This window comes from Micropterus salmoides, unplaced genomic scaffold (assembly GCF_014851395.1).
Source record: "Micropterus salmoides isolate LMB-PRFRI ecotype aquatic unplaced genomic scaffold, ASM1485139v1 Ms_hic_scaffold_4, whole genome shotgun sequence".
Taxonomy (NCBI): domain Eukaryota; kingdom Metazoa; phylum Chordata; class Actinopteri; order Centrarchiformes; family Centrarchidae; genus Micropterus; species Micropterus salmoides.
In genome coordinates, this window is record NW_024043372.1 from 4,055,899 (window position 1) to 4,069,170 (window position 13,272).

At 40.6% G+C, this 13,272-nt stretch overlaps 1 protein-coding gene across 9 annotated transcripts in view; it reads left to right on the forward strand.

Annotated features, from left to right (window-relative positions):
• LOC119886073 (butyrophilin-like protein 10) overlaps positions 1–13,272 on the forward strand; it is a 72,775-nt gene that overhangs the window by 35,880 nt on the left and 23,623 nt on the right. For 5 of the 9 annotated variants that reach the window (XM_038696583.1, XM_038696585.1, XM_038696582.1 and 2 more), the window contains one exon: positions 420–698. The exons of 1 other annotated variant lie outside the window; for it this stretch is intronic. In XM_038696583.1, the coding sequence (XP_038552511.1) occupies positions 420–698 (279 nt within the window). Of the gene's footprint in view, positions 1–419; positions 699–2,248; positions 2,387–3,481; positions 3,537–3,613; positions 3,727–5,329; positions 8,342–13,272 lie in introns of those variants that run through there. 3 more of the 9 variants (XR_005441425.1, XM_038696589.1, XM_038696588.1) reach the window with 3 other exon arrangements.

Here is a 13,272-nt window from a genome sequence, read left to right on the forward strand (position 1 = left end):
GGGTACAAAAATTCAACAGAGGGTTGGGATACGTCATCTAATCCTCACCACAGATTTCATGTGACGTCATTTCAAGATAATTTTTTTCAGCTCAACAAATGTAAAAATTGAGTTTGTCCAAACGTCTTCACTGTATCTGAGCTTCTGTCATGATATGAGTCAGAAACAGTGTTTGCAGCTGTAAATAGTTTCCAGACTTTTGGTAGAAGTTAGAAATGTTTGAAATATCATGTCCTATCTAACAATGCTGGGAGGAGCAACTGAGGCTGATACTGTGCTTTTCTGTTAAACACACTTTAATCCTCATTTACAAGCAGAGAAGAGCCGAACAAGAAACATCACAGTGTTACATTTATAATCCTGTTATTGTCCTTTTATAGCTGATGTGTCACTTATTTTCATTTAAACTCTGTTCACAGGTGCAGCTCAAAAGCCGTCTGTTAGTGCACTCGGTCAAACAGCTGATGGGGCCCTGCTGCAGTGTGAAGTTCTTGGTGCTTCTTCAAAACCTACAGTAGAGTGGCAGGACAGTGCTGGAAACAAACTTCCTGCTGAGGAGCCACAGGTCTCAGAAAGAGGAGGCAGCTTCTACATCACTGTCAACACTACTGTGAAGAAGACCGACCGCTATCGCTGTGTAGCCACACAGGAGGAGATCAAACATCAGATTTATACTGAGATCCACGTGTTTATCTGTGGTGAGATTCTTCCTGGTTGTGTTTTTAACATGTCATTCATTTTAATAGTTGTGTTATTAGTATTTAAGCGTCTTCAGACTGAACTCAAAGCAGGTTGTGATGAAGACGTCTGCAGAAGTGTAAAAAGTTTCAAACTGAGTGAAAGCTTCACTCTTATACTGAGACTCTGAGACTTCATGAATCTACAGAGATGAGAGGAAGAATGAGAGGGTCTGCAGGGAAATAACAGAAAGAAACTCTGAGATCAGTCTGATCAAACACAGGAACACAAGAATTTAGTAAACTACACTCACAAACCCAGTAACTGATTTATAAATGGCTGCTGCAGCCTGATCCTGGGTATCGACATAAATCTTTTTGTGCAACAAGTGAAAAACAGTTCTGAACTGTAAGAATTATTCAGCCACATTAAGGTTTTATTAGCTGTAATTAAATAAATAGATTAGATAGAGAAACTTTATTGATTGCAGAGTTACAGCAGCAAAGTCACACAAATGATTCACATAACAAACAACACGAAGACACTCAGAGATGTAGAGGAGATTTCAGTCATTGATGATTTTTATCTAGAAACTGAATTAAAGTAAAAACAGGATCAGACTTTAACTCTAAATATAAACAGGGATAGTTCCTGGTAATAATTTGATACCATGGAGGCAGATACAGGTTTTGAAGCGCAGTTTTTACTAGACGATGCAAAATTACAACGATCAGCCAAAACATTATGACCACTGACAGGTGAAGTGAATAACGCTGATTAACTTGTTACCATGGCAACAGTCAGTGGGTGGGATATATCAGGCAGCTAAACTTCTGGGTCAGAGCATCTCTGAAACGGTCAGAGGTCAGTACCTATCAGAAGGGGTGCAGGGAAGGAAAAGCTGTGAACTGGAAACAGGGTCCTGGATGGCCAAGGCTCACTGATGCACGCAGGGAGCGAAGGCTGGCTCCTGTGGTCCGATCCAACAGATGAGCTGCTGGAGGTCAAAAAGAGTCCGTGTGCCTCCACGGGTCAGGGCTGTGTTGGCGGCAAAGGGGAGGCATACATTATGACCAGCAGGGGGTCATAATGTTATGGCTGGTTGGTATGACATTAGTGCCAATTGCATAAATAAAGATATAAATATGTGTTGATCCGATATAACACAATAACAACACATAAATCAGCCAGCAGCCTGGTCTGTAATCTCACTCCTTGCAGTTACACTGATAACTGAAAGATGCTTTTGTTGTAAGTACAAAAGATACTTTTCTGTGGTTATAAGAAATCAGTGACACAAGATATTTCTCACAAACAAAATGTACAAACTTTGAGATGAACAACTTTTGAAACTCTGTGTTTAATATTTGAATTGTCAGAAAATAGTAAAAAAATCCTTCCACTGTCGAGTCGAGCAGGAGGACATCAGCTCTGAGGTCAACGCTAACATCACTGTGTCGGGTGAAATTCATTGTTATCAAGTAGTTCTGTGTAGGTAATAACCAGTGTGCTGCACATGAGATACAGTTTACATTCTGAGTGTGACTCTAGGTTTTGTTGTGTGTTTCAGAGAAACTGTTTGTGGACACGTGCAGCAGAGGAGTTGTCGCAGGATGGTTTGGTGGAATTTTTTTAGGAGCTGTAATTGTTGCTGCTGTTCAAGCTTTTCTTGTAGCTACAAAGTTCATCAAAATAAGTCGTACTAAAGGTGAGTTTATAAAATGGATTGTATCAACATCTGCAGACATCAACATAACTGATATTTAAAAAATCCACTGAGACTTTATTTATTGATGATTTAAAAATCAGTATAGTTATAAACACTGTCCATTAAATGGATGTTTCTACATTTTCCCCAAATGTCCAATTAAGTTTCTTTAAATCTTCTTTAGATCTTTGAACATCATTCACTTATTGTTTTTCCATTTTCTCTCTTTTGAAAGTAAAAGTCTAAATATTCTACTGCTAACATTCTTTGCCCAAATGTGATCTTTTTATGACTGTGTGAACAGTCACATGGAAACTGATCTTTTCCCGTTCGGATTTGGGCCACTTTGATATGTGGTCCAAATCTGATACAGATCGGATCTTTTTAAATGCGAGTCTGGACCATAGACTGTATATTAAAAGGTCTGGACACTCGGTCGGAATTGATGCGACTTTGACGTCACTCTAGAGCAGCTGTTCCCCGCCGGACAGAGCCGCTATGAACGAAAAAGATCCACAGAAGCCATAATTAGACATGTGACTCTCCTTCTTCTCTAGCTCGCCATTATCTGCTCACAAATTCATCAAATTTTATTTTTTAATATATTTTTAACACACACTTACACACTTTTACGTTATTTATTGAATGAAATGAATCTTTTGTATTATATTTTAAGCTTTGCCAATGTTGTTGTTTGACGTCCATGCCAATAAAGCTGAATTGAATTGTGAGTTGTGGGGCAGTTGCGTTGTCCAGCACCGGAAACTGTAATGAAAAGAGAAGAAAGTTGTGAACATTTGACATAATTAGGGAGAAAAGTTTCACATGAGAGGACAATAAAAAAACATCTCCTGTGAAAATAAGGAGGATATAAGGAAATAATTCAGCATGAGAACAGGTGTCTATTTTATTTAAACGGTTTCTTTTTTTGTCTGATTTAACCATGTTTGTTGTTTTTACGTTTGGGAGTCTGCACAGGGTGTTTTATTTAGGATCGACTTCCTTCCGTCAATAATAGACTCTCTGCTGATTCTCTGCGGATTTGTATGTTATAACTGTTGATTTTATGTAATAATATATTTTTCTTTTCTGCAGGTTCTCGTGAGTACAGAAACGGTTATCATTGAGATCCTGCAGAGCTGCTGTCAAGGTGTGTGAGAATCTTTAAACTGAATCATGTATATTAGTCTCACAGATCTAAATAAATTGTAGGTGTTGGACCAACAGAAGACAACAATGAAAACATGCACACTGTAGCTCCCTTAAAGGGAGAGTAAGTGACTGTAATCCAGTACACCTTTTGTTAAAATCAGCAAATACACTACGTGCACAATTGTTAGGTGAGTGAGTATTTTTTTGTATACTTTCCAACTCCAAGCTGTATAAAGTTGAATGGTTATTAGATGTATGAATATCAGGTGATGAGTATTTGTGTAAATATGGAGAGTGTGTCCTAAGGAGATAAACAAACTATATCAAGGTGTGCATAATTATTACATAATCATTACTTCAGGTAAAATGGGCCAAAGAAGAGATTTACCTGACAGTGAAAAGTCAGAAATGCTTTTCAGATGGATGGATAATTCTGCTACTGGAGCTGCCTGATATTAGACTGTAGATTATATTTTTACAATGTCAAGTATGATGATCCAGTCTGAAGAAACCTGTCAATAAACTGCACATGAAGGGGAACTTAACTAACTTTCACATCTCCTACATCGAATATTCAGGGTCCAGCCCTAATTTCAAGTGTTGCATCCCTCTGAAAGACATTTTACAGCTTTTGACTTTTCAGTGTCAGTTAAATCTTTGTTTTTTTGACCCATTTTGTCTGAAGTAAAGAAGCTGCCTAATAATTATGCACACCTGTGTGTGTATATAGGGCAGGGATCAGCAAATAAGTCTGGCATGGGGCCAAAAGTCATTAGATGGCGGGTCAGAACATCGTCAATTGGCCATTTATATTCCAATTTTCTTCATTTTTCAACAGATGGATTGTGTAGAGATCGTGTTACATGTTCACAATAAAACATATGCAGGAGTTTGTGCCTCCCGGTGATTGGTCAACATCATCCTATGGATGCATATTTTCATTTCCCCAGTATCTCCAGGAAGAGGAAATTTCTGCTTTTCTCATTCAGGGGAAATCGATCTCTCGTTTTCAGATGGCTGTTTCAGAGGTGTGTCAAGCAAGCCAGAGACTTACATTTCCTTCAGAACTTTCCAAAGTAAAAGTTCTCAATTAAACATGACATAAAGTACTACTGCAAAAAAATCTCATGCTTTTATTTTGTGGGCTTATTAAAAGGAAGTGATTATGTGAGTAACCTTTGCTGTCATGTCTGAGATCTGTTTCAGCACCCGTCGCTATAATTTCTTTCTATCAAAGTAATCCGATATTATTGCTGGTGGGCAGCTTCGCCTATTCCCGACCACTGATGAAGGGTGTAGATCTCCTTAGGCCACACCCTCCCTAGTCACACACATACACATCACCTGATATTCTTAAATATAATAAGCATTCAACTTTATACAGCTTGGAGTTGGAAAATATGCATAAAAATGATGATATGGTAAAAATACTCACTTGGCTAATAATTGTGCACGCAGTGTATTTGCTGAATTCAACAAAAGGTGTGTTGGATCATAATCACTTATTTCGTCACGGTTTGAAAGTTAGTGAAGTTTCCCTTCATGTGCAGTTTATTGGCAGATCCACTAGTGATGTTCCACAGACTGGATCATCATACTTGACATTGTAAATATGTAATCTACAGCCTAATACGAGGCAGCTCAACAACATCACAGTCTGCAGCCTCCTGAACGGTCAACACCACTGACAAGAGATCAGTGAAGATTCACAAAGGCTGTTTTTATTACAGGGATTTAATCTTTTCCTGTTTTATTATCGTATCTTATCTGTATTTTCTGCTCTCTCCATAGACTGTATAAAGAAGTGGACGTGGCCTCCATGACGTCACCTGCTGGTTTGTGGACCAACGTTTTGGAAACTCAAGTTTGGCAAATTGGCCGTCGCCATCTTGTTTTTTTGGGAACCAGTTGACCACATTTGGATTCATTAGGAAAGTGTTTACTGGGGTATTAAATCAAGTGAGAAGTCGCGTCCTTTTCATAGACTACTAGACAATCAAACTTCTTTATACAGTCAGCAGCCGGCTCCTGCAGGCCAATAGAAAGAATCACTATTGAGTCAAAATTATATTTTCCACAGGGGGGCTCCAAACAGTTTCAGGGGAGGCTCAGTGAATGGGAGGGAAACAATATTACATTACTTATTGCATTAGTTATCAAAAGGAGATCACGTAATATAACCTACATATTTGAGAGTTCAGAGTTACAGTAGTTATGGGAACTGTTTCCCCCATCAGAGTCAGAAACTAATAAATGCCTTATGACGGAGCTTTTTTTAAACTATTTGGTGCAATAAAAGGTTATGTTATGTCAATCAGCTATATCAGATGTTTTGGCTATGAGATGAAATAAAATCATAATCCTAGAGGCATCCAGGAATTGAGCAAAACTTACCAAGTAAACTAAAGTACATATCTCAACAAAACAGAGTGACAAGTAAACAATGTGATGAGAAAAAGGGACCAGACATAACGGAACTTTAAAAAAAGGGACCAGACAAATATTTATTTCCAAAAACTCAGGAACTAAAACCAAAAAGAACAGATGCCCTAAATAATCAGGTGACTTGTTAAACCAACAGATCCCAGATCTGGTTCTTAGAATAAAATCTGTAATGTAGCCTATTTAAAATAATGTCTTTTGTACCTTTTTTTTTATCCAAAGTGAGAAACAACACTGCGTTCTGAACCTATTGTAGTTGCACAAACTGGAAGACTTACTAGGAGGACATTGCAATAGAGATAACCATAGACTGTACCAGCAGCTGGGGGGAGGACTGAGTGCCATAGTTTTATGACATAAATATAACACGTAGGATAATAGTTTTTTGTGTCTAGCCTTGTACGTTTGTATATTTTTAGGATTTCTCTATTTCTCAGGAGTTTTTAACCATACAGCCACCTTGAAAACTCAGTTTACGTGTTGGTCAGTCCCAAATGTTTGTATTTAGAAATGTGGATAACTTCCTTCCATTGTCAGGTGGTTCACGTGAACAGGGCGGTCTGGGATGGAGTCAAATACCCGGCCTGAATTATTGTGCCAGTCCGCCCCTGAGGATGTATAATTTATAAATATCATGGTGCCAAAGACTCCATCAAATACGATGCTGACTGCTATTTTAATCTTATTGATGCTGTTTGCACTGCTGATTATAAAGAGCTGAACCAGAGTCTTTAAGTTACGGTTTAATATGTGATTGTTGGCTCATTCTCAGTTTGTTGTAGGGATGTAACAATTACAGATTTTGTTGGTACGGTTATAGTCTGAGGAATAATCACAGTTTCATGATTATTATGCATTAATTAATTTCACAACACCAGTAATGATTTAATGTAATTAAACATAAAAAATCAACTTCACAATTCTATTTGTATAATAATATCTAAGTATTATTTAAATAAGACGAGTATTAACTTCATTTAGAATCCAGTCTCTTCCTTGGTCAGTCTTGGAAAAGCTCCCACACTGGCGAGTTCAGACGTTTCTTTAGTGGAAGCAGTTTGTTCCCTCTGCCAGAGTTTAGCCAGTGAACAGTAGTAGCCTCCACCTCTCTGATAAGCATAGCACTTTAAGCTGTTGCAGCACTCATGTAACTTATTTTTTTGTTTTGTGCAACAGAAACACTCATTGATTGATTAACGGACGTTTTAAAGAGTGGTTACAGTGGAATCCGATAATTGCTGCATCCCTACTTTGTTACTTTGTATTTTTCATTGTGTGAAGAATTATGTGTTTTATTCATGTTGTCTTGTTGGTTTTGTTGTTAAGTTTTATTTACATTAGGTGTAACAAACCACTATTTGTTTTCTTTAAGTCAAACGTGTTTTGTGCATTTCTTTCCTCAACGCTAGTTTTAAAGAAAGATTGTGTTTTTAATCATATGAAAGAAAGAATACTGGTGCCTTGTTTCAATGACTTGAAGTTTCACTTTCTGGATGTAAGATGTCTGTTTCACTGTAAAGTTCACTGTGTGTGTTTTTTGCACTGGTTCGTCACCTCACACTTGTAGATGCATACTGCCCTATGATTGGTCCAAACTAAATGTGAATCAGCATGCTTGTTAGTGAAAAATCTTTTCCGCTGACATTACATCATAATTTATTAGATGACGATTTATCTGAATCTGCAAAGTAACCAGTACCTAAAGTGGTCAGATAAATACAGTGGAGTAGCTTCAACTATGCACACAGCAGCTCAGATATACCAAGAGCAGATGAGTCTTTTAGTTGAATTCACTTTTGTGGACGTGTTGAATGTTGTACAATAAGCATCTACAGTTAAATACCACCGTAGTGCCATAAATACAATAAATGTAGAATTTATTATGTGTATAGTTTTTACATGTGGGCTGTCTCCATCCATCATCAGAGGAGTTGTTGAGAGATGTTTGTTCATTTCGGTCAGTATACACTTTTAGGTGTTTAGAATTAAATAGGACATCCACTTTTTCATCTACTGCGATGGACTGGCGACCTGTCCAGGGTGTACCCCGCCTTTCGCCCAATGTCAGCTGGGATTGGCTCCAGCCCCCTCGCGACCCTGTATGCAGGATCAGCGGTTGACGATGGATGGATGGATGGATTTACTAATTTACTTAAGATAGGGATTTTTTATGGTCTCCCGGGTGGCCAGCCGCCGATAGTTGTAACTCACTGACAGCTAATGTGATTTCAGCATTTTGCGGCCGCGGTCCGAGGTGCTGAACGTTTATCTGGACGCAGGTTCGAATCCCAGTCGGGGCGAAGGCTGTAATTCATGATAAAAGATAAACAGCTATTTTTTAATAAAATGATGTAAATTCCACTTTGATGAGCACCTTTCCTTCTGATTAATATGAAATAGTAGCCTACTTGTCAGAGAGGAGAATACTAATGGTTTAAGTATTGAAATGTAACGTGGGGGGTTCGATGTTAGGTGGTTGGAACACTCTTTATGAGAAGAAACAACAGGATGGAGACGGATAACTTTCTTACGCAGCACTTTACTCTCCACACCTCGTCAGCCCCCCTCACAACAACACTTCCTTGTCCTCCCTCTCACATGACTGAACTAACCAATCAGGAGCTAGCAGGAGTTAGACTGAAGTAAATGCAAAGAAAACACAGAGGTAGATTCTGCTTAATATCGTAGCTGATTTACAGATTCAAATGTAATGATTTAAACATTTAAATATGTAGATACCAACTGTGATACAAATAAAAATGCAGTGAACTGAGTAAACACTGTAAATATATTTTTTGTAAATTACCTCAAAAATATGAATTAACTTAACTTCTCTTACATTAACTCTTACATTTCTTCCTCCTCCCCGAAAAGAAACGTCCCCGTTTCACATTACATACGGAGAAGCAGCAACCGCTATTAGAAGAACAAGGCAACAGTCTTACTTTAGAACATAGTCCATCAGGTATCTGGGAGGTCTAACTTGACATCGTCTTGGGCGAACTGAAGAACCTAAGCCTTGCCCAGGAATGGCAGAGGGGACCGTGTCAGACTGGCAAACTAACAACTTGCCTGAGGGGGGAACAGTCCCAGAAGTAGGGGACAAGGGAGAGTGGGAGTTGGTCTGTGGCTGGCAGATTTGAGGGGTCACTGAGGGAGCACTGCGGCAGCCCGGAGTGGTACCGCCCTTGGATGCTGCAAACCGTGAAGATGTAAAGGGCAAATCACCCGACAATGCCGTCAAGCAAGGGAGTTGAGGTTGCAAAGATGACTCACAAACAGGTGTCTTCTGTCCACAATTAGGCACAGGTGCGTTGTAAGGTCTGAGGCGGTTGTAATGGACTACCTGGGATTTGCTAGACGGATCCAGGAGGTAATGAATCCTGTAGGTCACTCCCGGAGAATCCACATCAGATCCAAGGCACTCCAATATTTCAAAGGGGCCCTTCCAGTGTGGAGCGAGTTTTTGTTTTGCTGTAGTGGGGTCATTTAACCACACAAGTTCTCCGAGCACATAGCGAGTGTGCTTGGCACTGTTGTCATACTGCCGTTTCTGACGATTGTGGGCACAGTCTCTGTTCCAGGAAGCAGCGCTGAAGGCAGACTGAAGTTTCTGGGTTAACTGTGCGACATAGTCAGAATGAGAACCTGGAGTAGATGAAGATGGTGTGTTGTTAGGCAACAGTATGTTGGCAGGCATCCTAGCTTCATGCCCATGTGTGAGGAAGAACGGAGTGAAGCCTGTAGTAGAGTGAGGGCTGGTATTGTAGGCCAAAGCAACTTGATTGAGACAGTCATCCCATTCACCTGACTGTTGAAGAAGTAACTTGGCTAACTGATCTATAAGTGTCCTATTGAACCTTTCAACCATGCCGTCACACTGAGGATGATATGGGCTGGTCCTTGTTTTCTGAATACCCAATAGTTGACACAGGTTCTTCACTAGGTCAGACTCAAACTGCCGTCCTTGATCTGTGTGCAGCATTTTTGGAATCCCATGCTCACAGATGTAGTTTTCAAACAGAAATTTTGCAACTGTTGTAGAGCGCTGGAATGGCATAGAGGTTGACCTACTTAGAAAAATAATCTTGAACAACAAGCACATACCTGTTGCCACGGCTGGTGATGGGGAGCTCAAGTATGTCTGCTGCAACCTTTTGGAATGGCTCAGTAGCAACAATAGTTTGCATTGGAGCTCTCTGATGAGGTGTGGGACTCCGTCTCGCATCACATGGGGTACACTGCTTGCACCACATCTTAATATCACGTGACATGAATGGCCAGTAACACAGTTGCTGAGCCCGTTTCAGGACTTTGTCTGCTGACAGATGACCAGTTACTGGATTCCCATGCAACAGCTGTAGGACAGTGTCTTTAAGGGCATGAGGAACAACAACCTGATAAAGTGCTGACTTAGTGTGTGGATCGAACACTTTACGACAGAGAAACCCATTATGAAAGGTAAGTCTGTGATACTCTTGCCAAAGTGCTTTTTCAACAGGCGTGCGTTTTTTCATGTACCAGTATGGAGGCTTCTGACCTTTAGCTTTCCAGTTAATAACCTCGGACAGTGTGACATCTTGTTGTTGTGCCTTTTTAAGCTCCTCTTCAGGGAGTTGAAGCACAAATGTGGAGGAGACCGACTGGGGAGCACACTAAGTCTGGAGCTGGAGTCTGTGAAGTGGTCTGGTTACAGGAAATTGGTTTCGGATTAGTACTGCAGGGGCTATGGTGATGTACAGAACTGACAAGACAAGATGGCCTTACAGGGCTTGAATGCCTCTCATTAGGGTGTGAACTGGCAAGAGTCTTACAGGAGGTGCTCTGCTCTGTTGGTCTGGTGTCCGCCGGGCGACGTGACATAGCATCTGCATTAAGATGGCGGTGGCCGTCTTTGTGAATTACAGTCCACTCAAAAGGATCAAGTTCAAGACCATCTTGCACGACGACCAGTTCTGTCATTGTCAATGGGTATTTTCCTGAGACCCAAGAGAGGTTTGTGGTCTGTGATAATAACAAAGGGCTACTTGTAAAGATAGTGGCGAAAATGTCGTACCGCCCAGACGATAGCCCAGAGTTCTCTATCGTAAGTTGACCACTTCCTTTCTGCTTTTGTGAGAACATGGCTAGCGTATGCAACCACTTTTTCCTGATGTCCCTGTGTCTGAGCCAGTACAGCACCTATAGCCGAACATGAAGCATCTGTGTAGAGGGAGAATGGTGATGTGAAGTCAGGAAAGGCGACCACAGGAGGGTTTGTGAGTGCATGCTTCAAGTAAGTGAATGCATCCTGACACTGAGAAGTCCATTGGAAAGCAGCATTCCTTGCAGTGAGTGCATGTAGTGGGACGCTGTGATGTGCAAAGTTTCGGATGAACTTGCGATAATATGAACAGAGTCCAAGGAATGCTCTTACTTCTGTTACTGTCCGTGGAGTAGGCCAGTCTTGAACACTTTTCACATTGCGTGGGTCTGGCTGAATGCCGTTTTTGGATACCACATGGCCCAGAAATTGTACCTGATCTCTGGCAAAACAGCATTTTGATGGATTTAGCTTCAGGCCACTTGACTGAAATCTGAAGAGGATTTCTTCAAGGTGCTGGAGATGCTCACTGAAAGAGTGGCTGTAAATGAGGACATCATCCAAATACACGAGGCATGTTTTCCATGGAAGGCCACGAAGTACCATTTCCATCAGGCGTTGGCATGTGGCTGGAGCGTTGGTGAGTCCCATCGGCATAACTTTAAACTGATAAAGTCCACTGCCTGTTGTAAATGCTGTCTTTTCACGGTCTTCCTCTTCCAGCTCAACTTGCCAATAACCATGTTGCAGGTCCATGGTGGAGAACCAGGCCGAGCCAGACAAAGCATCCATCGACTCTTGGAAGAGGGTGGGAGTCTTTGATTGTCACTACGTTGAGTTTTCTATAGTCTAGGCAAAAACGCCATGTGCCATTTTTCTTACGCACCAAAACCACAGGTGCAGCCCAGGGACTGTAGCTTTCTTCAATGACATCTGCCTTCAACAGGTTTTCCACCTGAGTTTGTATTTCAGCTCTCTGTTCTGGTGTCACTCTGCAGGCTCTCTGTGTAATTGGTGTGGCATCATCAGTGCGTATACGTTGCTTGATTATTCCTGTGCGACCTCTGTCTTCTGAGTGTTTACTGAATACTACTGAGTATTTCTGAAGCAGTGACTTCAGAGACTGGGCTTGAGAAGGTGACAGGTTTGTTTCATTTATCTGAATGGGTAGGGCTGAATCAGGTGCAGGTGAGATGGCACAGCATGTTGTTCGAGTTTTGAATCCCTCCAGAGACGACATTGAGCTGCATTCTGGTCAACACCTTGGTGAGTTTCATTCAGCTTCCTCTGTTGATATCATGCCAGCTGGAGAAAGATGCTGTGCCATCCCACCGCTGCCACCAAATGTAACGTGGGGGGTTCGATGTTAGGTGGTTGGAACACTCTTTATGAGAAGAAACAACAGGATGGAGACGGATAACTTTCTTACGCAGCACTTTACTCTCCACACCTCGTCAGCCCCCCTCACAACAACAACACTTCCTTGTCCTCCCTCTCACATGACTGAACTAACCAATCAGGAGCTAGCAGGAGTTAGACTGAAGTAAATGCAAAGAAAACACAGAGGTAGATTCTGCTTAATATCGTAGCGTAAACACTGTAAATATATTTTTAGTAAATTACCTCAAAAATATGAATTAACTTAACTTCTCTTACATTAACTCTTACACAATTTTAATTTCAACAGTACTGAGCTGCTGCACTACTTATTCAAAATTTCAAGGAGCATCAGCTCAGTTTAAAAGGTGTACATCATTTTTTGTATAGAGAATTTTTTAAAGCAATGCCCAAAATACAGTTTGTTATATCGGTTTATTATGTAATATTGCACAGCAAAAATCATATTTACAATCAAGGATGTTGTGTTAAATTCAAAATTGAATTAAACAATAACTTATTCACCTCAGCTTATGGTCCTCATGAAGCACAGACTTGTAAATGGCCTTGTTGTAAGTTAGGTATGCTGGCAGAATGTTTGTGAACCGCTTTTGGCAATTTATCCGACCACCGAGGACTTTTAAATAACCAGATCCACGCAGCTAAGGCGTGAAGCAAAGATGTAGTATTGACCACCACTGGTCTATCCACACAGGCGGAGACTTTATCTGGCTTTAGACAACCTGAAGACACTGGAGTAGGGCTGTGCAATACTGACATAAATACTATCTAGATAGTTTCTGGGATGTATATATTTTTGGATAATTAGAGA